This window comes from Silurus aristotelis (assembly GCF_946808225.1).
Source record: "Silurus aristotelis genome assembly, chromosome: 16".
Taxonomy (NCBI): Eukaryota; Metazoa; Chordata; class Actinopteri; order Siluriformes; family Siluridae; genus Silurus; species Silurus aristotelis.
In genome coordinates, this window is record NC_139589.1 from 7769527 (window position 1) to 7797105 (window position 27579).

General features: G+C 38.7%; 1 protein-coding gene across 4 annotated transcripts in view; it reads right to left on the minus strand.

The window, feature by feature from the left end:
- The window catches only part of dixdc1b (DIX domain containing 1b), a 38018-nt gene that overhangs the window by 2885 nt on the left and 7554 nt on the right, over positions 1-27579 (minus strand). For 3 of the 4 annotated variants that reach the window (XM_083565488.1, XM_083565490.1, XM_083565487.1), the window contains 17 exons: positions 22661-22790; positions 21731-21856; positions 21386-21638; positions 19302-19418; positions 7062-7159; positions 6837-6982; positions 6318-6401; positions 5856-5909; positions 5556-5606; positions 5135-5239; positions 4980-5033; positions 2548-2640; positions 2383-2454; positions 2221-2295; positions 1838-1999; positions 1648-1714; positions 708-816 (listed from right to left, as the gene is read on the minus strand). In XM_083565488.1, coding sequence (XP_083421614.1) covers positions 708-816; positions 1648-1714; positions 1838-1999; positions 2221-2295; positions 2383-2454; positions 2548-2640; positions 4980-5033; positions 5135-5239; positions 5556-5606; positions 5856-5909; positions 6318-6401; positions 6837-6982; positions 7062-7159; positions 19302-19418; positions 21386-21638; positions 21731-21856; positions 22661-22790 — 1796 coding nt within the window. The remainder of the gene's footprint in view (positions 1-707; positions 817-1647; positions 1715-1837; positions 2000-2220; positions 2296-2382; positions 2455-2547; positions 2641-4979; positions 5034-5134; positions 5240-5555; positions 5607-5855; positions 5910-6317; positions 6402-6836; positions 6983-7061; positions 7160-19301; positions 19419-21385; positions 21639-21730; positions 21857-22660; positions 22791-27579) is intronic. The other variant, XM_083565489.1, reaches the window with a different exon arrangement.

Here is a 27579-nt window from a genome sequence, read left to right on the forward strand (position 1 = left end):
ACATTTCTTTATTTAAAAAATATTTTTTAGATTTATTAAATCAAGTTTTCATTTAGGGCATTTGGCAGACACTATTACAGAGAGTCACATTTATACAACTTAGCAGTTAAGGTTTAGGGGCCTTGCTTAAGGGCCCAGTAGTGGCAGCTTGGTGATGATGAATCACATAAATCATCATCAAATCATCTTCTTAACCTCTGAGCTCCCACCGCCGAACCACTTCCCTGTCCCCTGTCTTATTGAACCATCCTCTTTCAATAAGATTATGCTCAGTGATTATAGGTGCATTTATGTTTGCTTTGAAATAAATATCTCAGTACTACAACCTACATCTTCAGCATTTGCATACCTGTCACTTTTGACTCCAATTCCCTTTGAACTTGTTTAGTTTCTAAATAACAAAGTCTCCTCCTGAACCACAGAGGCTACATTTTACAGGTATAAACTTTCTTTCAGCTTCTCCCGTTAGGGGTCGCCACAGCGGACCATCCGCATGTTTTGATTTGGCACATGTTTTTATGCTGGATGCCCTTCCTAACACAACCCTCCCCATTTATCCGGGCTTGGGACCGGCACTAAGGCTTGTGCAACCTTAATGGCTACATTTTACAGGTATACTAATGCAATATCATTCTGATATCAGAACAAAACAGACAACTATTTCCCCATTTCAAGTATTCGTGTTTCACAGTGTCACATTTACTCACCTCTTAGGGATGTTGATCATGAAGGGTGTGAGCGAGCGGTCTGTAAAATACAGGACTTTGGTGGAGGATGAGGAGTTAAGCATTGGGCTGCTTTGCGAGTGGACCATTTCTGCAGCAAAGCACAAATGGCTTTAACAATACAATCACTTTGAGAAGCAACAGCACCTTCAGAGCAAATCCAAATGACTGCATTAATAACAGGGGGATATGCTACAGCTTATAATACCACAATGCTTTTCAATTCTAATGGACACCTTTGTATAGAGTCGACAGTGTCAGTGTCAAGAGACAAGTTTTCTGACATGAAACAGTTGGGAGGCAGTCGCATCTTATTAACTAAATAAAATAAGAGTGAAAAGCTGCTAGGGATGGAATTAGTGTTTAGAGATGTCAGCAATTTTCCCCCTTTGCTCTCTTCATTAACTGACCAAGTGTGTGCCCCTGGTTGCATAACCATGCACTGTTGTTTTTATTCATATAATGTCCCCTGTCTTGACACTGGTCTATGTGTTAACATGTCTATTCATATAAATGTTTCTCCACTACTGTATTTGATTTTTATTCATATAAATTCTCGTTCACATTCCTGTTTTTTATTTATTTATTTATTTTTTGCTGATTGCTAGACTCACGCCAGGATAAATTCAAGATTTTTGCCTGTCAATCTGGATTTGTTTCGCTGTTTATAATATAATAAACAGTCTTCCTTAGATCCAGTTCCACTATTGTGCGTTTTGTGTGTTACATGACAATAGATGCTATAAAATAAATAACAGGAACTAACCTGTTCAATAGTATGATGTGTTATTCTTTAGTTATTCAAGCATTTTATTGGTGGAAATACTGTGTAATAAAAGGAATAAAACACACCCCCTTGTGGTGTTTTGTTCCTCAATTAGTGATGTGCTTTTTTCTGTTTTTTCTTGTATGGGATACTTACTAGTGCTGGAAGGCCAAGAGTCCCTGTCTGTATGAGTGGCCTTGTGTCCTGGAGACCTCGGCCCTGCCTGGGAACATTTGGAAAAAGTCACTTCAGTCCAGCATTAATATTTATATTTTGTAAAGTCATAAAATCAAATCATGCAACTACTTTATGTATGTAGGGTACAGTTTTGGAAACACTTCCCAACCTTCCTCTCCTGTCTGGTTTGTGACTCCAGTGTGTAAAGGCGGTCAATGAGGCTGGCCATGCCCTGCTCCAGTGTGTCCAGTGTGTGATGCTGAGGGTCGTGGCCTCCAAAGCTGTTCCTTAAACTGCGCAAAGCATCCCGTACCAACTGCAGCTCCTCCATCTGCCAGAATCAGTTAAAGGCCATCATAAGCTCCATGTAAACGTTAAAACATTTGTGTTTATAAACATTTTATTTTGAAGAAATATCGATATATATTTTTTTCACATTTATTAGATTCGCATAATAAATTGTTTGAGGATCATAACATAAAATACACAATAAAAATAAAATAATCAAGTATTTCATTGTTGATGGACTTGAAATGTTTCTTGGCTACTCACTCCTTTGTGTGCTCGTGGTGTGCTGAGATCTGGAACTGCTGGATGTGTGTAGCCATTGCTTGGAGATCCAGGTAGCTGAAACAACAACAACAAAAAAAACCTTAAAGCCCCTAATTGCTTAAAGAGCAGGTTGAAAGTGTTTGTTAGTTGCTATGGTCTCACCTCATCTTCGGCACGTTCAGTCAGCTCCTGAAGAATGGTCTGCTTGTGCTCCAGCTCCCTCTGCAGGTCAGCCTGAGTTTTATGTAAAGATGAATAACAACAGCTGAAGCTTGCAGAGAATTGTGTGACGTCTCACAACAGTTTGTGTTTTGCAGAAGGACATACCTTCTGGATGTTGCTACCTGTCAGCTTGCGTAAAGCTTCATCCAGTTTAAACTGCTGTTGCTGAAGCAGGCGATCCTTCTGACTTAACTCTTTCTGCATAGACAGAGCAAGATGGGGACCTGATTTTCCTATGGGGAAAATCAGTTCGAACATACGAGCAAATGGACACACGAGCAATTTTCAAGAACGAATTATGCTCGTACAACGGGGTTCCACTGTGTGTGTATATATATATATATATATATATATATATATATATATATATATATATATATATATATATATATATATATATATAAAGTTCGTATTTGTACCAAACTTTTTCGATACATGCCAATATGCAATCCTTCTTACCGTGCGGAACATAGTTACAATCTGAGTTTTATTATATTAATATTAAGTTTGTTCAGTCTCCGCCTCACATTTTAAGTATATACATATATACAGTGAGGAAAATAAGTATTTGAACACCCTGCTATTTTGCAAGTTCTCCCACTTAGAAATCATGGAGGGGTCTGAAATTGTCATCGTAGGTGCATGTCCACTGTGAGAGACATAATCTAAAAAGAAAAATCCATAAAATCACAATATATGATTTTTAAACTATTTATTTGTATGATACAGCTGCAAATAAGTATTTGAACACCTGTCTATCAGCTAGAATTCTGACCCTCAAAGACCTGTTAGTCTGCCTTTAAAATGTCCACCTCCACTACATTTATTATCCTAAATTAGATGCACCTGTTTGAGGTCGTTAGCTGCATAAAGACACCTGTCCACCCCATACAATCAGTAAGAATCCAACCACTAACATGGCCAAGACCAAAAAGCTGTCCAAAGACACTAGAGACAAAATTGTACACCTCCACAAGGCTGGAAAGGGCTACGGGGAAATTGCCAAGCAGCTCGGTGAAAAAAGGTCCACTGTTGGAGCAATCATTAGAAAATGGAAGAAGCTAAACATGACTGTCAATCCCCCTCGGACTGGGGCTCCATGCAAGATCTCACCTCGTGGGGTCTCAATGATCCTAAGGAAGGTGAGAAATCAGCCCAGAACTACACGGGAGGAGCTGGTCAATGACCTGAAAAGAGCTGGGACCACCGTTTCCAAGGTTACTGTTGGTAATACACTAAGACGTCATGGTTTGAAATCATGCATGGCACGGAAGGTTCCCCTGCTTAAACCAGCACATGATCAGGCACGTCTTAAGTTTGGCAGTGACCATTTGGATGATCCAGAGGAGTCATGGGAGAAAGTCATGTGGTCAGATGAGACCAAAATAGAACTTTTGGGTCATAATTCCACTAAACGTGTTTGGAGGAAGAAGAATGATGAGTACCATCCCAAAAACACCATCCCTACTGTGAAGCATGGGGGTGGTAGCATCATGCTTTGGGGGTGTTTTTCTGCACATGGGACAGGGCGACTGCACTGTATTAAGGAGAGGATGACCGGGGCCATGTATTGCGAGATTTTGGGGAGCAACCTCCTTCCCTCATTTAGAACATTGAAGATGGGTCGAGGCTGGGTCTTCCAACATGACAATGACCCGAAGCACACAGCCAGGATAACCAAGGAGTGGCTCTGTAAGAAGCATATCAAGGTTCTGGCGTGGCCTAGCCAGTCTCCAGACCTAAACCCAATAGAGAATCTTTGGAGGGAGCTCAAACTCTGTGTTTCTCAGCGACAGGCCAGAAACCTGACTGATCTAGAGAAGATCTGTGTGGAGGAGTGGGCCAAAATCCCTCCTGCAGTGTGTGCAAACCTGGTGAAAAACTACAGGAAATGTTTGACCTCTGTAATTGCAAACAAAGGCTCCTGTACCAAATATTAACATTGACTTTCTCAGGTGTTCAAATACTTATTTGCAGCTGTATCATACAAATAAATAGTTAAAAAATCATACATTGTGATTTCTGGATTTTTTTTTTTAGATTATGTCTCTCACAGTGGACATGCACCTACGATGACAATTTTAGACCCCTCCATGATTTCTAAGTGGGAGAACTTGCAAAATAGCAGCGTGTTCAAATACTTATTTTCCTCACTGTATATATATATATATATATATATATATATATATATATATATATATATATATATATATATAGTACAAAGGTAGTCCCTGACTATGACTATGACACTGACCCTATTGTAACTTGAAAATATCTAAGTGGAGACATGGCCTAGCATAACCAGGGGAGGGGTGTTTTTTCTCTGAATTTTTGTATGTTGGAAGATGCATAAAAGAAGTAAGTCTTTAACATTGACGTTTTTATTTCTGTCTTATATTTTAAAAACCTGCATTTTCATAAGATTGTGTAGACTTTTTAAATACACTATAAAAATATAACACAGTTACATGTGTTTTTTTAAGCATTTCTTTATCATATCCATTAGAAGCCTTTGACTGTCATTGTATTTGGTGTACCTTATATTCACTGAGAATCCTGTTTCTTTCTTCTAGCTTCTTATGAAACTCTGCCTGAGGATCCAAACACACAGTGATTACCACGAAAACACCCCACAAATAGTACGATCATTTAAATACATTCTAAACACACATGTACCCGCCCACACACTCACATTTTGTCCTTCCAGTTCATCGCGGTTCATGCTGGTTCGCAAGAGCTCCTGTTTGAGCTGTAACACAGACGACTCCTGTGCAGTCATGCGCTGCTGGAGAGCATCCTGTACACATAGCACACCATCACCACATACTGTTCTGTGTCTGAAGCTCATACACTCATATACAATGTTTAATCAAATGTTTATATGTATTATTTTCACTGAAAGTAGCCAAAGTGTATACAAGTTAATACGTGTGGACATAAGTATGTGTGTGGGAAATGAAAGTTTTTTTCCCCCACACTATTTTTTATGTCAATAATAATTGTGCCAGAATCACAGTTCAGAGGATTACATCATATGTATGTGCTGATTTGTAAGTATAGCTACACTCACAACTGTAATGACAAAAGGGTTGTTCAGCTTTTGCTCAACTCACTTTGACTCCTTGTAGGTTACGAGCCTCTTGCTTGTACTTCAACAGCTCCCTCTACAGGACGACCAGATGTCATGAAAACAACAAGATATGAAAAAACAACAACAATGTTAATGAGCACACATGCATAAAAGACCACAATAATTATGTGCTGATTTATTCTAGAATGACACTATATTTACAGAAAGGATATGTAGTGATAGATCTCAAGTAGTAATTTTCATAGGACATAAAAAGAAAATGTCCATAAACACAAGCATCATATTACAATACAACTGCAATGAAAGAACAATATAAGTCTACCTTTAACTCCAGATTCTCCTCCATGCTCAGGTCAAGACGACTCCGGATTATAACCTGTAAAAACCACAGAAGATGAACTTCCTTGCAGACTAAACACACTGTGGGGAAAAAGCCAATCGTGCAGTAGACGAAATGAGGTAGAAACTAAACTGGAGAGAGAACCAGGTGAACAGAGCAGAAGGTAAACAGATACTTGTTTCTTACACCCAGACAAAGCAGAACTCACTACACAGTAACCTGATCTAACCTGTTGAAACTGAGCGGGACAGAGCGCGAATAAGCAAGTATAAGGAAAAGTAAAGGAGAAAGAAATAGAAGGTAAAGAGTTTTACATGAAAAGACTGAAACAAATGAGCAACACAAAACAAAAATGGCAAGATTTCAGAGAAGAAAATGCTTTGTGATAAAAAAAAACTAAAGAAACAAAACAAAAAAAAAAAACCTAAAAAAAAAAAAACTAACCAGTTGTTGCTCAGCATTTTCCACTCCCTCTCCCAGTGAAACCTCCTGCTCATCATCAGGCAACAAGCCATGGAGAAGCAAAGCCTAAAAAACCACCCCACACCCCCCGCACACACACACACACACACACACACACACACACACACACACACACACACACACACACACACACACACACACACACACACACACACACACGGGTTAATCCATCACACTAAAGACATGAATTATGCTACTACACAAGGATCCAGGAACAAGAAACTTAAAACAACTAATAGAGAGCTCTGAAGTATAGATTTAAAATGTGTATTAAGCAATACATTTTAAAGATGTGCCCCAGAAATACACTATCTGCTTCCTTCCATTCCTTATTTTTCTCCACATCCATAAGATCTACTCTGTAAGTCCACAAGTAAAAGCTACCTGACATTGGAGTCACTATAATTTCTAGATGACATGTTTAGTCAGGTATTTATGTATTTTCATGTAGAGTTAACAAATATGAAGAACACAGCTCACCTGTAGGCTGGACACCATTCTCCTGGCCTCCACCATCTCTCTTTCTAACTGCTCTTGTTGCTCCCACAGTTGCTCTTCCCAGACACAATTATTCACACACCTCCCATTAGGCTCCTGGACAGTTCCTGGGCCACTTGTAATATTGTCTGAGAAGCAGGACAACTTGGTACATTAGTACCTCTGAAAAACTGAGAATACAAGTGCAAGAACAAGAACCTGCGGTACCTTTGGTGTGTTCTAAGTGGACACCTAAAAGCTGTCCCTTGTCCTCTGAGAGACTGGTGGGGTCTTTGGGTACATGGTTTGGACTTGAGGTGCTCAAGCTACAGTAAGAAGAGAGAACTTACTGTTAGACTACACAGAGGAAATATAACTTCACTAGAGCCTCAAAGTAAAAAAATAACGTATACATTATTTGCTTAATTACAGCATACACTAAATACAAACACCTTGCCACGTATTTATTCCTGCAACAATTTCCAAACCTTTAATTGCACACATATAGACTATCTACATCAGAGCAGTATCTTTGAATACTAGCAGGACCATGTCAGTCTGATCGCTGAAAAATGAAAAGCCCACTTTCTTATTAGGATGGTATTTCTCCAAGCAGGAGAGGGCGCTGGTTTCTGCCTGTCACCATAGTATTCAAAACATGGATATGCATGCTATTGAGAATGTTCACCAAAAGGAGTACAAATAAAGAGGAGTACAAATAAAGGAAAAATTGACAGCAAAAAGTAAAAACCATGTTTTCTAGGCAAAATGGGAAACATCGTTTTACCAAGTTCAAGGGGGCTTTTGACACTGAAGCCACAGGTTTCTCATTGAGACTATTTGGTAACAGGAATTTTGTCTGAAATGATCTATAAATGAAAGTGTTAAAATGTATTCACTAAATTGTTCTTATATTTTATTACTATTTTAATTCATTTGAAAGGGATAGTTCACCCAAAACAGAAAATTCTGTCATCATTTACTCACAAATATATTGTTTGAGTTTCTTTCAAACAGAATAAAAAACCTCATACAGGTTTGGAACAATACATAGGTGAATAAATGATGACAGAATTTTCTTTTTTTGGAGGGTGAACCAATTAAAGTTATTACTATTATTAAAGGGGGTGATTCCTTTAATTGTGTTATATAGCACTTTTAACTGTTCTCTGAGGGTAGTTTAAAACTCTTGACTACTAAACAAAAAGGGGTCTTTGTACATTTATTAAGATGTATACAATTGTTTGTCATTTAACAAATTTAAATATTTGAATAAGCATAAGTGCACGAGTTTTATAGGTAATAAACTCATTGCATTAATTGTATATTGAGTTCCCTCAATAAAAAGTCAATTGAGAAATTTTGGAAATATATTAGTCTAGATTAATAAAATGGCCGGAAAATTTGAAAGTTGCCCATCCCTGATCTAGATTATAAAAAACACCAGCAACTGTGGTGGACGAAATACACGAACCATGTAGTTAAAGTAGAGATACAGTAGGTAAAGTATTAATCCAGTAAAAGTAAAAGTGCTCCATTTAAACTTTCACTTAAGTAAAAGTACAAAAGTATTTGCCTTCAAATGTACTTAAGTATCCAAATACTAGGATTTATTATGGCTATAATGTTCCATGTTTCATGTTCTATTGACATTTTTGTCACAAAACTCTTATTTTATCAACTCTTAGCACATCAATATATTAATAGAATGATATCAATAAATCAAACACAAATAAAAAGGAACTGATTTAGAAAAATATAGTTGAGTAAAAAAATTACTTTGAATTGTAGTGAAGTAAAAGTAAAAGTCTCCCCAAATGGAAATACTTCAGTAAAGTACACACATGCAAAAAAGCTACTTAAGCACAGTAACACTTTACATTTACTTCATTACTGTCCACCACTGACCAGCCAAATAGGAACCTATTACTAAAAACCTCTGAAAATCCACCCTGAGTGACTTCAATAACAAACTTTAAAATTACCATCTAATCTCCGGCAACAATTCTTTCATTTCATTCCTTTTTTTTTTCTGTGATCAACGGTTTCCTTCCCTCAATGCCACTTCCTAATGACACTGGTGCGAGGGATGTGACCTTTGCTTTCTCTGTACCTGAAGAGAGTGATGCAGCAGTGCTTTAGCTATCAACCCTACTGTGTTTGTTATCTCATTGATTGCATAACAGCTTTCTTCTTTTTTCTGTGACTCAGCTTTGTGCAAAGCTGCAATGCATTTTTCACTACTTCACACTGCATTTTTCATTAATATGACACCAGCTCTGTCATCTAGCCCTATATCAGCTCTTGGTTGGATATGTTTTTGGTTTGTGGACTGCTTTCATCAAACAAACAAAACAATCCTACAGAGTGTGCCAGTAATGCTGTGGTACTTAACACACATACCATACTATAGTACCAACATACTATCCAGTCACATGGCATATGATGTCAAAAGTCGAGAATAATCCACCGATTTGCAGTCTAGCGTTGTTGTTTTTCGATGAATAGATGGTGTACAGCAACAATTGAGCAAAAATTCCCAATAGCGATTTGAAGCATAAAAAGTGACATATTTAAGTGCACTCTTCTGTCTGTTTCCATAAATAAACGAGTAGCTTACAAATATTCAACCTACTGTGGTAATAGGTCCTCCCTCGGCTAGCATTTATGCAGTAGAGATGGTGTCCCAGTTCTGACCAGACAGTACAGTAGTGGCTCTGGCAAGCTCTCCAGATCCAGCAGTACTACAGTCTAATCTCTGCTCAGTTCTCCATGGACCAGCTGCCTCTCAGCCCACATCAAAGCAGTCGAAAATCTCTCTTGCAGTCTCTCTGATCCTTATTCATCATGCTCACATACTTAAAACGTCGGGACAAAAGAGCTCCCTTGATCAATACTGTCCTCGTCTCTTAATTCCCTGTGCAGGGAGATTAACAACGTTTCATAGCCAAGCAGACACGTCTGCCAAGAGCCGTTCAGAGAACAAGTGAGCTAAATCACCTCTGGAGTGTCAGATCCTGCTAAAAAGGGAGCTCCTATTAAAAGCTGCCATTCTCTTGACTATTTTGAAGGTATGGTTTGACCACTGCTTCCTGCTTCAATCAGGGATCTTTTGATGTGTAGTGTTTGGCAGGCTCTTTAAATAATAATGTAGCTATAAATAACATAAGCACAATATGCAATCTGAAATGACATTCATGGAAGAGATGTTACCTCTTCTACCACCACAAAAGCACCATTAGAAAGCACTCCACTGCTTTGACTTCATTCGATCGGAATAAACACAACTAGCCCTTTTTCTGTTCCTCTTCCACTTTCATTTCTACGGTATTTGATCTATTCGAAATGGTAAGGTTGGGAAATTACAACTAGCAAACAAGGATTCGACTGACCTTGATGAGAAACAGGGCTCCATAAAGAAATCCAACTATGACCAATCATCCCTCTGGCTTATCATTTTTTTTTTACTGAAAAATTAGGACTCGCTCGAGCAACCAATAACATGGAGTCCGTTATTTTTTAAGAAGTGAAACAGAAACAAGATTCCTGAGAGTACCATGGGAGTACTTGTGGCATGGTTTACACAGTTTTTAGGGAAGCAAGACATTTTGGACGAACGTCTTTCATCAGCTGACCTTTTGAGACTGTATGAGAGATTATGAATATCAATTCTACTCTGCAACCTGGTTGAGAAAACTATCCATCCAGTACTTTTTGAAAAAAAAGATAGGATGCTACAGCTAAAATATTAGAAAATGTCATTAAAATTACATTAATCACATGTTATGACACAGTATCGGCAATCAAACAATACTCACATGTCTCGATAAGTTAAGAGCCTTGTTAAAGGGCCCAGCAGTGGAAAATTTGAACTCATGACCTTCCGAGCAGAAGTCCAATGTATTAACAACTTGACTACCACTTCCAGTTAGTGACAAGTGAAAATACATGAGCTGATCTTTTTTCTTTTTTTACTACAACAATTACTCAAAGAAACAAAGATCGAGCTGTTTCTTATTGCTGCTGCTTTGTGAAAGTTTTTGTGCAAGTCCAGGACTGAGATACAGGATACTATAGACACTGAAGGACGACTGGCCTCTGTTTGGGTTTTGCCCCCGGGCAAATTTAAAATATCCTCACTTCTCAGTACACACTCCACATTTGGGAACAGGGCACAGCATCGTGATGTGGTACGAAAAAAGACATGGAAAGTAATCTTGACGCCATATACTTAATTGCTTCTCCATTTAGAAAGCAGTCTGACAGTTCTAAATACAGTGTTAAGGTCATCAAGTGCTGCCTCACTGTACACCACTAAGATGAGACAGAATGAGAGGAGGAAAGCGACCTGTTTGTTTTCATGCCCCGTGAAATCTGGAACTCTTTATTCTTAGATAAATATCAGCCTCCCTCTAATTTCAGAGCTGCAAACACTTTGTTTTCGTCGTTACTGTCATAATTGATCATTTGCTTGCGTTTGCTTTAAGGCTGTAGGGAATAAAATACAGCATGTTCTTACAGAGAAATAATCAAAGATGGTGTATTGCAGCCTGACATGAAGATGATTTACTGTAACCAATCTGAAACCAATTGCAATTGTTGCTGGTCTCGGCTGAACCCAATGTGGTCTTCTGCCTGCTGTAACCAATCAGCCTCAAGGTTAATCATGCTGTGTTTTCTGAGATGGATTTCTGATCACCATGAGTCCTTATTTGAATCATCAGACCAGTCTGGCCATTCTCTGCTGACCTCTCTCATCAACAAGGCATTTCCAGAGTTAGGGAATCATTCTGCTCAATGGATGTTTGCATTTGTACCATTTTTTGCAAAAGACTGCTGTTTGTGAATATCCCAGCAAATCACTAGTTTCTAAAATGATCAAGCCAGCCTGCCTGGCAACAATAACCATGCCACAGTCAATGTCATTGAGTGATTTATTTCCCCATTCTCATGTTTGATGTTCTTGACCTGTATCCCCTGATAGGCTGAATGGATATATGCATAAACAATATAAATATTGCTTTATAGAATAAGCATGATCAACAATATAGCCAGCATATATTCTACACTGCTAAGATCTAGAGGTCAACCGATTACTAACACCGGTTATGGTAGCTAGGTTCTGGTACTGACTCATGAAAATGTGTTAATAAAAATAAATATGAATATATTAATTGATAAATATAGTAAAAAAAAAATCAATACATTTTAATTAAATATATAATATAGCTCTCTCCGTGCAGCACGTAGTCTCACGTGTAAAAACCAAACAGCACATGGCGTAATGACAGTGGAACGAAAAACTATCGGTATGGATTTTTGCCAATTAGCCGATAGTTCCAGCAATCAACTATTGATGTCAACCTCTACTAACCACATCCACCTCAGCTCTCTCAATCATCAGAACATCTCCTTCCAAACAACGCATACAGAAAAATGCTAATTTAATGAGGGTTTGAACACAGATGCGTTAAGCATGCCAGGACATTTCTATAGGCCTGAAGTACAGACCTTTTAAAAAAGCTTGGTTGTCAGAACATCACGGTAAAGCGTATGTTTAAAACAGCGTCTTTATTTGGAAAATTGAGCTTGGAAGATGAATAACTGTTGCCTGTGGCTAGCAAAACCACATCATGTGAAAGTGGATCCCAGTCCAGTGCTTAAAATAAGCTCCATATATTTGCTCTAAGCATGAGTGCTCTCAAAGCAAACCTTTCTCACGAACTAAAATTTGAACATGCTACACTTATCATGAGACATCATTTCACACTTGTCACATGCACTGTGATAAACGAGTGCCTGGTTTCTGTACCGTGCTTTCTAGACTAGATGTGTCTAAAGAATACAAAATGCAATTATAAATCCCACACACCAAACACATAAACATGTCATTGTACATGGTGCATCCAGATACATGAATGTATCAAACACTACAATTCACATGGCAAATACGGACAATAAAGCATTTTAGAAACTTCCATTGGTGATGTCGAGTTGAGTTTTTTTTTTTTTTATCATTGTCACAGCTATTCAATAGTATGTCAAGCTTAAAGTAATGTATTTTTTTCATAACCTTCCTATAACAGCTGCACTACAATGAAAACACTTATGAATGCACATATTAGGCGCTTACGAACATTATCCAATATGCAGCACATCCATACATACATGGATTTACTGGTTAAGTCATAGAGAATGCCTGTCAAAAACTGATATTTAACCTTTCTAGTTATAGGCTTAACTATAGACCTTAATGCTGCTTAATGGGCTGAACATCTGGAGTAGCAGTTGCCCAAATCAAAGGTCAAACAATTCCAATTAATTTGGTTGGAATCGTAAAAATTCATAGTCAGCAAATAAATGTGATCATCACAACTAGGACTAGTCAGAACATATTCATATTCTTATATGTCAGAACATATTCCTTGCCTGATAAACCTGATTCTGAGAACAGTACATGCTATGTTAGTTTTGCCGTCGTCTTTATTTCAGCCATATGTTCTTTTCTGTATAACATTGTTATCCAGGTTCAAAGACAAATACCTATTTCATCATACACACATGATCTGTTTGAATAAGTATGACATTCCTGACATTTGGGGAAAAAAACACAGCCCCGTGTAAATGTATATAAAATTTTCCCAGACGAGGCATATGAGATAAACTGCTCATGTAAGCATGAAGCATTTCCTATCATGTAAGTGTCCATACAACAGGAAGCAGCTCTGGGAAGGTTAGAGGGTCCCATCAGGAAAAACCTAATCTCTAGATTTGTGCTTGCTAGAATCTGCATCTGATACGACAGCGCGGATGGGGGCCTCATTCAATTCCCGACATTAAACACTAATGATAAGAAATAATGGCAGGAAGCCCATTAAAACCAGTGTATTTACATTTCAGCATTTGGAATTTGGCACGAGTCCCAGGAATTTGTGTTTCTCGAAAGCAAAACGGTGATTCTGATGAAACGCTTTAACACAACAACAAAAAGAGAGGCTAAAATAAGAAAAGGAAAGGAAGGAACGGACCAATGCCTGACAATTGCTGTCTAATCTGATAAATACGCATGTTAGTACAACAGAAACACTATAATTGTGTATTGTCCTATAATTGTATTAGACTATTCCCTCCACGTGCATCTGACGTAATTCAATTCTCAACGTTGGGTTTTATGACAACAAATGTTCATACAGAATATCCAGAACAACCAGAGCACTTCAGCCAGAATGCATCAGACAGTTACTTCCTAATGCCAAAGAATGCCGGCTTATTTTTGAAGGATTGCAGCCAAAGTTATAAGCAGAGCCAATTCAAATACACAGAGGCATCTCCACATAGCTCTTCCAAAGTAATCAGAGACGCTCGTGAGTCACTTTGTGCAGGGTCCGGGTCACCTGCATGCATTTTATTGCATATTAAAGCCGCCATAGTATTTCTAGAGAACACTCTATAGCAGTGGTCCCCAAACTTTTTTGCGCCACGGACCGGTTTAATGCCGGACGATATTTTCACGGACTGGACTTTAAGGTGTGGCGGATAAATACAACAAAATAAAATGATATGACTGGCCCCAAAACTGGTATTTCCGAAATATAATAATAAACGTGAATCCACTGTGTTGTTTTTTGTTCATTTTGCTCGCTTGGGGATTTTAATTTAGCGGTAATGTATTATGAGTTAGCGGCCGGAGCAGCCCCTTTAAGAAGGTAGCGGATGGAGGTAAGACGTGTGACCGAGGCATCATGACATGCATCAAGAGTGATACATAGACAGATGTGTTGGAGAGAATTTGGTAATTTTCCAACATAAAACATCGTTCAGAATCAGATAATAAATAAAACGCAAATAATGTAAGTTATGTATTGTTTCTGTGCGGCCAGGTACCAATTGACCCACGGGGGTTGGGGACCACTGCTCTACAGGATGTAACCTTGCTCATATTTTATGTCCAAACTATATACTCAACATGGTTAAAAAAATATTTCTTATTGTTCTATACATGTAAACCAAAAAAAAAATGTAACAGTTTTTTCAACAATATTTTGTGAATCACTCGCATTATTTTGATCAAACGGCATGTTCTAGACAGAAATCGATGCATACAGCTTTTATCTTCTCTTTTTTTTAATGGGTGTTGTGCTTAATTGCTGGTTTGTTCCCTGTTAATGTTCGACTTACTTTAAGCTAACAGCTGGTTTTATTTTATTTGTGGGCGCTGGGCATAAAAACGATGATGCTAAACACAAACCATTTGTACTCAATGCCACTTATCTGGAGCAACACCAAACCTAAAACCTTTGAAAGCTGAACATGAATAGCACGGCTATTTAACTACTAATTTGACATGACGAGAATAATTTGTTATACTTGTTCAGGTTTTATCCGGGTAGAAATATTATGGACGCAATTTAAAACCAAATTGGGGCAGTTTTGGAACAAGGTTGTGAATGGACATAGCAAGTCAGCAATTATTTATCGCTGGTTTTAAAACAAACTGCCGTTTCCAAGTTCTTTTTTTTATAAAGCAAATATAAATTAAGTACAATCTATTTCCACAAGAAATGTGCTATGGCAAACAAAGAGAAAGTGTAAGTTGTGATAGTGTAGCTATGATGTATAAGGCAGACATTCCCATAACCTAAATGGGAATGCTTGATTGGAATGGCTCCTGTGAAAACATTCTGGGAAAAATGGGAATATTGTAATTATATCGCACAATACACACAATACAGACCGAAGCAACTCAACAGCCTGTTAAAAGCTGACAAGCAAAGAAAAAATTGCTCCTTAACCAAAAAGACGTGTGTGCTGTCTGAAGTTTTCTTTGCAGTATAATTATAATCCTCATGTTCCTATAAATTAAAGAGTAAAAAAAAAAGCACTTACCATTTAATCTGTTTAGCTCCCATGCTGGTCTAAGTCGCTATCCCACTGTGCTGCTCCTGCTCATCCATGTAGTAATAGCTAGAAAACCACTCACTAGCATCTTTCTCTCTCACACGCTGGTCTATAGGGTTCATTCTGAGACCCATTCACAGACTTACAGTAAACAGAGGCAGATGGGAGCAAAGACTTACCAAGCTGTCCAGTGAAATATCACTAAAGAACAAATTATCATCACAGAGAAGAAACCTCCAGAGTCGTTGCTAACACTGAAACAGTTAAAAGCATTCGAGTGTGTGATCCGCTGTTCTGCTGCCCCCGACGTGGCACATATGGAAATCCTGTTTTGCTTAAATAATAGAGGAGTGACGCTCAACTCTGTCACCAAGGCAGCTGCATCCTGCCCAGTCCTCCGGATCTCTTTCTGTGTGGCCCTTTATCTATAAAACTGCTTCTCTTGTAAACTTCTCCACATTTTTACTGCATACTATCCACAACCAGAGAGATTGCCAAGTGCCACAGAACAAAGCCGGGGTTCCTCTTGTTTGCCTTTTCTCGCACTGCTTTCGCTCACTGCTGAGATGTCAGGCATGGCTCAGTCTTCCCCTGCTTCTGCTCCTCCTATCTTCCCAGTCCCTCCCACAAACTCTTCTCTCTCACCCTCCACTTAAGGATTAGTGCATGGATGTGGTGGGGCTGAGGCCAGGGGGACCTACAGTAATTGGAATCTTCACAGGGGCAGCTCTAAGAGCAGCAGAGTAGGCAGCTCCCTACTTGGGGCCCCAACATACCCCCAAAATACTTGTATGGGATTAGAAGCATGCTCAGGGTGTTACAGTTTTAACTTTTAAACTTTCTATTTCTGCCCCCCAAAAAAAGGTTTACGCATGTTAATGTTCCAATGTCTCTATTTAGTTTTCTTTGTCATTTAAAAGAACATTCGTGCCAGTGTCAAACGCAAAAACAAGAAATTTGATATCCATATATTATGAGTGTTGGTCAGATTTAGTTTTTTCCTGCACCGTTGGCTTTGTTCAGATGACGTCAGCTGTTTTTCGGCTGATTCTGTATGTTGAATCAGCAGCTGAGCTCGTCGGCGAGAAAGAGAACTCCGATAGCTTCTTCTTCTTCCTCTTTCGGCTGCTCCCATTAGGGGTCGCCACCGCGGATCATCCGTCTCTACACCCCCCTGTTCTCTACATCTGCCTCTTTTAAACCAACTACCTGCATGTCTTCCCTCACCACATCCATAAACTTCCTCCTTGGCCTTTCTCTTTTCCTTCTAACTGCTTGTTGTCATTCTTGCTCTTGTCTTTAAAACTTGAAAAAAACTACACGGATCCGTTAGTCACAGGTAGCACCAAACTTCATTAATCAGTGTGCAAAAAGACATCGTCCTTTGCACATCAGGATCTGTGCAACTGGTGCTATTCTGACCACGTGCGTTACAATGTCTGCATTTTCATCATGGACAGCAAGTTGGAACAAAGCATCAATACCGGTGAGGAAACTTGGGTATACGGGTACGACCCTAAGACGGAGCAACAGTTTTCACAGCGGAAGAACCCATCAACTCGACGACCGATAAAGGGGATGCAGAAAAACTCCCCGAGATGGCATAAGGAAGAAACCTTGAGAGGAACCAGACTCAAGAGGGAACCCATCCTCATCTGGGTTGCACCAAATATCCATTCATTGCACCACCTTGTATATCATTTCTATAACTTTCCAGATAAATGCTGCTCAATTCGAAGGTTTTTTCTGAAACTCTATAAACCCGAATATGAACTCTGCACTAGTGGTAGGGGAGATGGTAGCTCAGTCGTCAAGGCAATGGACTCTAGATTAGAACATGTTCAAATCTACAAAGCCAAAAATAGAGCAGCACCCTCTTTTACCTCAAGCTCTGATCACTCTTCACACTGCACCACACTCCCTCAGATCTTCTAGCACTGCTAAACTGGTCCCACCTTCTCTCAGGGTAAGAGGTATACAACTAATCAAGACTCTTCTTTGTTCTGGCACTGAGGTCCTGGAATGAACTTCCTCTAGATTTCTAAACAGCTGAATCACTGCCTATCCACAAAGGCAAGACCTACCTCTTCCTGAAACAATTCACTTGCACTTTTTGCTCTGTTTGTTTTATGTCTATTAAAGAAAAAAATTGATACACGTATGATGGCTGATGCTATCCTAAGTCTCCAACCTAGTGAACAAGTGTTGATTTATTCAATGAAAGCACTTTTGTACGTCGCTCTGGATAAGAGCGTCTGCTAAATGCCTTAGATGTAAATGTAAATACCAGACATTTATAAACTTGGCTATATGGTGTGCTTTTTGTTGGCTATTTGCTAATAATCCTAGTTTGCCTTATACTTTTTTATCTTATAGGTTATTGTTCCCAAAGTTGGTAAAAGAAGAATTCTACTATTGTGTGGACCACTTCCACTTTCCTGTCTCCTTTCTTTTTGAAAAGACTTCTTGGAATAAACCCTCCTGCCTAGCAAAGGGTTAAGACAGAGCTGGTCTTTCATTGACCTCCACACCTGCACTCTTAATTTCTTGTTGAGTATGTGCTTGTATAGCCTCTGGCTTTTCATATGGATTAAAACTCGATTTGTCCTACTTGCACATAACTCTATGACTGAAACAAGCTGGAAGAGGATCACCATGTTCTCAGTAAATGTGTGAGGCTGGTGAGAGAACTGATTTTGTGAATGTTCTGGAATTTCTTAGAAGTGATGACTTATAAACTCCTTATATAAAAAGACGAGCATACGGCACTCGGAGCATAATCGAATATCTCAGATGATTATTTATAATTCAATTTAATAGCTATGCATATCAAAGCAGACTTGCATTTCTCCTGACTATCAGCTGCTTCTGACCGCTAGGAGAAGAATGAAGAGTTTGTAATCAGGATCCACAGGGTGCGTTTCAGAGCTCCAACACAAACAACAGAGACAGTGAGCCGATCTGACACCGAGCAAAATGAAGGGAGTATGTAGAATGGCATTATTGTTCTCAAAAGTTGACATAGAGACGGACGTGCCAGCTGTAACCTTCAACCCCTATGCATCTGCTGTTACGCATCTCCTGCCTGGGTGAAAAAGCGCCTCAGCAGATGCATCTTAACATAAAACAATTGAACAGGTTTGTACATGAGATCACGAGACAAAAACAAGCCGCGTGAAGGCCTCCTTAGTGTTTACATTCTTCACGGAGCACGTGGCACACCTCTGCCTGCGGGTGCTGTCACAATATCCTGGAGCTGGGCGAACATTTACACCGACATCAGCATTTCATGTTTGTTTCTGAAAGTCGGATATTGTCGAGAGTAACAATGCACCTATTTTGCATTGTTTAAGTGGCACAGGAGCAATTCAGTTCAGTTCAGTTCAGTTTTATTTGTATAGCAATTTTCACAATTGTCCCAAAGCAGCTTTACAGAGATAAAGAGGTTTAAAGTTTTGGGCCTACAAGTTTGTTCCTTATAAATTTATCCTTAATAATGAAGGCGGGGCTGATTGTGGCAAGGAAAAACCAGACTCGAAAGAGAAAGCCGTCCTCATCTGAATGGCATACCTCGGGTCTCCTGTCTCTGTGTCATCTACTTCTACTCCCTGTCCCTCATACTGCTGTACCAACGCCCGCACGCTCCAGCATGGGTTCTCGATCTCCTCATCAGCACTGGAGTTTTGCCTGAGGGGCAGAGAGAAGGTGGCAATCAGCCTGGAGGGTTTTATAAATAAACCATAAGAAAGTTTAGGAGGCCATAACAAATAATCTATCACCCCTGGCTAAAAACAAACTTTTCTTTTTAATAGTCCTAATAGTCCTATATAGGAAAATCAACAAATTTTGAAAGCTATTTTGAACAAAAGTCACCAGAAATGGAACGTTCTAGAGGAAACTAGATCAACTTTACACACGTGATATAAATCTGGAATCATGCCAAATAGCTAGTATACTCAATAATACTAAAAGGCCAGCAAACTTGCAAGGTGGCATCAAAAAAGCTGTAAAACTAGATTTGTAACACGCCAACAGATGGCAGCACAAGACTGCATGCACAGTAACAGGGAGCACCAACCTTCATAACTCAGTGCGCCAAAAGACATTGTACCGTGTATATCGGGAGCTGTGCAGCTGGTGGCGTTCTGACCAAATGCGGTACAGTGTCTGTGATTTCACCCTGCATGACTTGCCAAAAATGTTAATAAAAAATAAATAAATTCTGGCATAGCATAGAAGCTATTTCTACCCCCCAAACTTTTACTTCAATGCAACTTCCTGTAAAAAGATATGCCAACAATAGAAAATGATCTTGAACAATTATTGTTCCAATTGTTGGTAAAAATTATTCCATACAACACTGCATGTCCTTTAACTTTGCCAACCAAGGATATGTAGGTTAATGAAAAGAAGGGCGTGGGTTGCTGTTTTCTCAAACTGTTAGTTATGGAATAGTACTTTTAACAGAATAATAATAATAGAAAGTTAAGAAAGATTAGATCAAGTGTCTGTATGTTATCTTTCTTAACTTTCTATTATTATTATTCTGTTAAAAGTTGCATAAAAATTACATTCATCATGTGCCCACTTTTGTGTTGGATTCAATTCTGAGGTCTAATATAATTTACATTATAAACATAATTTTCTGTGAGTTCACTTTTAGAGAATTTAAATAGTTCTGTCCCATGTGTCCCAACAAGAACAAGAAGTGACTACAGCAGCATGTCCTGGATTATTTATAGAGCCTTAAAAGCTGCTAATAACACTTAGAAATTAAGTTTGTGAGTGTGTGTGTGTGTGTGTGTGTGTGTGTGTGTGTGTGTGTGTGTGTGTGTGTGTGTGTGTGTGTGTGTGTGTGTGTGTGTGTGTGTGTGAGGCTCAATTTGTGCACCTTTTGCAATAAAGCTGTAGTACATGCTGATAACCAGAAGAGGGAAACAGCATTCACAGCTCCTCTTAAAGCGAGAGAGAAGATCCATTCTTTATCCCCTTTATAAATCATGAGCATTAAGTCACTCAGCTTCAGTATTTACTACACACTCTCTCTCTTTGCAGAGTAGAAAAAAAAATTATGTATGTATATATGTATATGTATATATATATATATATATATATATATATATATATATATATATATATATATATATATATATATATATATATGTGTGTGATTATTATTATTTATTTATTTCATTTTTTTTACTTGCCACACTTATATAATGTTAATACCTTAGGCAATTATGTGCAATAATAATTGTATTCTGGCGTTTTTGCCATCTTTTTTGATTACTGCTACACATTTTTTTCATGCTGCTACACATTTAATTTCAGTGAATATATAACAATATGTTTGTTTAAATTTTGTTTAAACTTTTATTTCACTTTAATCTTTACTTTAATCGTACTGTGAGCTGCAACCCACCAATTTCCCTATGAGATCAATAAAATATTGTGTGATGGGACTTTTTGTATCAATTATTATTGTATTAGTATTTACTACGATTTGTTTACTGGATGCCAGTAAGAGGCAATTTACAAAAACACAACAGAAGCCCTAACAAACACAATGGAACTACGTATCCCAAAATGGCTTGTAGCATTATGATCATGCGTGTGTATCTACTGTGCCAACAGAACAGAGAATAAAAGCTGACCTCTGCCAGTCCTGTCTGAGCTGAAGGACGGTGCGTCCTGAGCGAGATGCATCGTTTCGGGCAGCGGCTAGAGCCGCTGCTGCATTCTGGGCCATGGCCATAGTGGAATGAGGTCTGTGATTGGCTGAGGAGCCGGTCAAGTTTCTACCCGAAGCGGCTCCTGCTCTGTAATTGGCTGAGGCAGATGGCTTAAAATGTGCTGCTAGAGCCAGGATGAGCCTCATAGCAGATTTGAGGTTCCCCTCCACAATGTCTGTGAGAAGCGAGAATAAAGATAAACAAGAAACTGTATTTCAGAGAGGGTTTAAATACACACAGAGGCTAGTCTACATGCTAGCCATTCACCTCTGGCAGAAGTCTGCGGCATGCGGATCCGCTTAGAGGACACGAAATGCAGAACCTTTTCCACATTTTCTCTCTTCTCTTGATTGTCCTTTGGTAAATAGTGAATACCCTCGAGGAGCACGCCAGCTACCAGAACAAAATGAAAGGCATGTCAAAACCAATATAATTCGACAGTAAAATTTATTTATTAAATGTGTCAATAATTAATTTGATCCCAAAGTATTCGATTTAGCTTTATAAACTAAAAATCTAGTTTCAATCTAGCTGGAAATGCCTCAAATACAGAATCAACAACTTCCAGCCATGCTGTTACAGGAGTGGTGTGAAGTGGACTTCAACTTGATTATTTTCCCAAAACAACACACGTTTTCAAATGTCGTTTCTTTTAAGCAACAAAAATCTGCTAACGGTCATACTGTTTATCCATTTACAATTGAGAAATGTTAAGGAAGATCAATAAAACAAGTCACGTTCTGATATTAATTATGTATTAAAAGCTAAAAGCCTCTTTTGTGACCTGGTAAGAAGCCAAAAATACAGCTTGTTATATTTAACAAATTGTGATTTAAATCTGATAAAATTAGGATTTTATTAATTTCATACAACAAACAAATAAATAAAAATCTTTCGATCAGTTATGCCCAGCTTAACGCTTCTCACGACTCAGCAGATCCACCTGATCACGGTCTTTTAGCAGCAGCCGAATCACAGAACACAGTGTTAGTTTAAAATTAGAAATAATTACTGTCGGGAGAATAGAAAGTGCAGAGGAAGGTCTGCCAAAAACCTTATGCAGTACTGTCGAGGAATGTGTAATAAGCTACTGAAGATCATCAAATATGTCGTCAAAATGATTAAATGAACGAGAGTGTAAAAAATTAAATGCAGTGACTATGAATTCTCATTCAATTTATGACTCGATCGTCTTACCCACTATCTCAATGAGGTGTGTGAGAACAACTCCGTCTCGGAGATCCTGCCGCAGATCGTTCACGGGCTTCAGACCGGGCTTCTTCCTGAGCTGCGCATTCACCCACGATACATATGCCACCAGTTGTTGCTGAAAACACAATTTTCAATCAAACATGACATTGAAACATGCATAGATTATACATGCATTATTGCATTACAGCAGGAGGTTCTAGTGGACTAATGAACTCCGCACTGGGATTAGTACAGACTCTGCTACAACCAAGCTTCTCAGACACGCCCCTAAAATGAGCAGTGTCGATTGGCGTTTGGTGTCATTTCAGCTGTTTGTTTTAACACCGCACAAAACTGAGAGAACTGAAGAACAGAGCTGGACAGTAAGAGATGGTTTTATTAAGCAGAAAAACATCAGTTCTCTTTAAGATCGCAAAACTCTGGGCTTCGAGTAGTTCCTACAATAGCAAAAGTCCACTAAAGGTGGTAGAGCATTCTCACATTTAGCTCCAAAACTTTAGAATAGCCTTCCTGACAGTGTCCGGGGCTCAGGCACACTCTTACACACATCTAACACATATCATAAACTTGTGCTCCAGTACATCTTATCAAATGGACATTATCAACTTGTGCTTGTTAATAATACGAACAGCAGCTACACTAATTCCTCCCCTCTGCATCTCTTTCTTTACCCATCCCTGCTGCATCCTGAGGTTGCAGCGGTTCCAGTCGTGTCCCACCTCATGAAGATTATAGACCTTCTAAGAAATACAGTGAGTAAAATAAGTATTTAACAACCCTGCTATTTTGCAAGTTCTCCCACTTAGAAATCATGGAGGAGTCTGAAATTGTCATCGTAGGTGCATGTCCACTGTGAGAGACATAATCTAAAAAAAAAATCCAGAAATCACAATATATGATTTTTAAACTATTTATTTGTATGATACAGCTGCAAATAAGTATTTGAACACCTGTCTATCAGCTAGAATTCTGACCCTCAAAGACCTGTTAGTGCCTTTAAAATGTCCACCTCCACTACATTTATTATCCTAAATTAGATGCACCTGTTTGAGGTCGTTAGCTGCATAAAGACACCTGTCCACCCCAAACAATCAGTAAGAATCCAACTAATAACATGGCCAAGACCAAAGAGCTGTCTAAAGACACTAGAGACAAAATTGTACACCTCCACAAGGCTGGAAAGGGCTACAGGGAAATTGCCAAGCAGCTTGGTGAAAAAAGGTCCACTGTTGGAGCAATCATTAGAAAATGGAAGAAGCTAAAAATGACTGTCAATCTCCCTCGGACAGGGGCTCCATGCAAGATCTCACCTCGTGGGGTCTCAATGATCCTAAGGAAGGTGAGAAATCAGCCCAGAACTACACGGGAGGAACTGATCAATGACCTGAAAAGAGCTGGGGCCACCGTTTCCAAGGTTACTGTTGGTAATACACTAAGACGTCATGGTTTGAAATCATGCATGGCACGGAAGGTTCCCCTGCTTAAACCAGCACATGTCCAGGCACGTCTTAATTTTGCCAATGACCATTTGGATGATCCAGAGGAGTCATGGGAGAAAGTCATGTGGTCAGATGAGACCAAAATAGAACTTTTGGGTCATAATTCCACTAAACGTGTTTGGAGGAAGAAGAATGATGAGTACCATCCCAAGAACACCATCCCTACTGTGAAGCATGGGGGTGGTAGCATCATGCTTTGGGGTGTTTTTCTGCACATGGGACAGGGCGACTGCACTGTATTAAGGAGAGGATGACCGGGGCCATGTATTGCAAGATTTTGGGGAACAACCTCCTTCCCTCAGTTAGAGCATTGAAGATGGGTCGAGGCTGGGTCTTCCAACATGACAATGACCCGAAGCACACAGCCAGGATAACCAAGGAGTGGCTCTGTAAGAAGCATATCAAGGTTCTGGTGTGGCCTAGCCAGTCTCCAGACCTAAACCCAATAGAGAATCTTTGGAGGGAGCTCAAACTCCGTGTTTCTCAGCGACAGGCCAGAAACCTGACTGATCTAGAGAAGATCTGTGTGGAGGAGTGGGCCAAAATCCCTCCTGCAGTGTGTGCAAACCTGGTGAAAAACTACAGGAAACGTTTTACCTCTGTAATTGCAAACAAAGGCTCCTGTACCAAATATTAACATTGACTTTCTCAGGTGTTCAAATACTTATTTGCAGCTGTATCATATAAATAAATAGTAAAAAATCATACATTGTGATTTCTGGATTTTTTTTTTAGATTATGTCTCTCACAGTGGACATGCACCTACGATGACAATTTTAGACCCCTCCATGATTTCTAAGTGGGAGATCTTGCAAAATAGCCGGGTGTTCAAATACTTATTTTCCTCACTGTAGATGTCTACCCCGCAAACATCCCAAACCATCTATAGACGTACCAGCGCCATATGGATCCCACTTCATGTAGAGTTTGGACATTGGATTTCTTTGAACGTTTAAAGGCTCTGGCATGGAGGAGTTGGTGTTGGATCTATGATGATCTCAGATGTGGAGCTGATTTATGAGTTGCTCAGTAGCTCCTGGTTCCACAATGTCAACTGACTGTATAAGACTTTAGAAAGGGACATTTCTCATAATCACACACTCCAGTACTCACTACATGGTAGTTCTCACTCTCTGGTGTTTGTATTGTTTTTTAAAGTATTTATAATCACACTTACAGGAAAATGAATAATTTCCCTCCAAACAGTACTTACTAACAAATTCTATTCCTTTTATAACTAAGACATTTTGTAATTATTACAATTATTACTAGAGACAATGGACAGCTCTCTGTCCTTTACATCTAAAAACTTACAGAACCACTTTCCCGCTTAGCTTTGACACTGGAGACTTCTTTTAAAAAATGCTAAAAAATGCTAAATAAACATCTCGCCTTTCAGAAACACGTTCAAGTGTTAATGTGATAAAACTAGAGCTTTAGAGCTTTTGATCAATTAGAATCGAGAATTCAACAGTGCTGTAGTATACAATACAATGTTTTATGTCGTTCACATATCAAACTGTAGAGTCACAAAAATTCATGTTATCTGGAAAATCTGCATTTCCAAGGTTACAGACACGTATCTGACTGGTGTGATTTCAGAAAAAAAAAAACGTTTACAAATATATTAAAAAATTAAAAAGTAAATCGATGGTTTACATAATAATTAATTTAACACATTGATTATGATTTACAGACAGTCTAGCACCATCTAGTGTATTAGTCATAATACTGCAACAAATACTAAATAAGTTATGGAAGTCATCCTTTGGTACTTCTATGGAAAGTTTACCAAACACAAACGACATCCATGTGGTTTTATACTCAGTGCACCGTTCTCAGCTTCGGATTCCTATCATCCCTCTCCATTCACTCAAGCCTGATCCAGACTACTCCACTTTGCGGTTTTACTGTCTCATCACAAAATGACGGCTTAGCTCCCGTTCTAGACTGCAGCAAATACACGAAGGCAGCACAGGCAGTGAATGCATACCCTTCCAGGAATTACATGCCCTAATAAAGTGGCTTCTTGTTTGTGGTTCTTCCACAAACTGTTACCACAAAGTTGGAAACACAAAATTGTTGTTTGTAGGTGGTAACATTGGATTTTCCCTTCTTTTGAACTAGGAGACCCAAACCTGTTCCATGACAACGCTCCTGTGCACAGATCCAGCTCCATGAAGGCATGCTTTACATGGGTCAGAGTGGAAGATCTTGAGTAGCCTGCCATAGAGCTCTGACCTCAACCCTATTGCTACCTGACTTAATTAACACCCTAAAAGAGCTAAAGCTTCTGTATGAGGCATATCTATCACCTATACATATGCTATTAGATTGCTATGTAATATCTCTTATATTTTAACAGAAAGTATCGTTTTTTTTAGGTCATTTTTAGAGTGCATAATTGTACAAGGTTTATGTTCACATTATACATGACTGGTTTATTGCTTATTTTGCCGCATCAGCTCGTTGAATGTAAAGAAGGCAATATAGTGTGTATCATTTTAGGAATCTACAATCTGGGAACTGATGCATCGCGATGTAATGAGTTAAAATTTGTTGTTTTTAAGCATTAAATTCACCGCTCTGAACTGCAACGAAACGTTTCCTTTACAAAGCTATACAAGACTTTTACAGCGGCTTCACACATTTTTATTTTTATTTTTTTAAAGAGAAGTGCTAGTCTGAGTGCTTTTTCTGCTGATATGAAAAACAAGTGTCTCATGAGATATGCATACTACTAATAAAAACTTTTGTATGCAACCTAAGGAAATTAGATTTATCCATGGTGCAATTAAGCAACCTGATTGGTATGGAGGTCCGAAGTACTTTACTCTAATCTTATGTCCCTAGTTAAAAAAAAAAATTAATTAAGAAAGAAAGAAAGAAAGAAAGAAAGAAAGAAAGAAAGAAAGAAAGAAAGAAAGAAAGAAAGAAAGAAAGAAAGAAAGAAAGAAAGAAAGAAAGAAAGAAAGAAAGAAAGAAAGAAAGAAAGAAAGAAAGAAAGAAAGAAAGAAAGAAAGAAAGAAAGAAAGAAAGAAAGAGATGTTAGTGCATATTTTTCGTGTTTTTGCCTGGTGACCACATCCTATAGACTTACAAGCGAAATGAAAAGTGTGAAAATATGCTTCAGCTGTATTTGTACACAGTCAAAACTTACTGCCATAAATTTTTTTTAAACTCCCCAACCATTGGTTAAGTCAAGTTCTTTTAAATATGGTACGCTTTTTATGGAAATGTCACAATTTGGACAAACATTGGCACTCAGCTATCCACCTTGAAGGACATTCACAAAATTACGCTGTCTGCAAAGGGTGAGGGGGATTAACAAAGATACCTCTCACCTCCCACTCTAACTGTATCATACAACATTTATATACCTATACATACATGTACATATATACA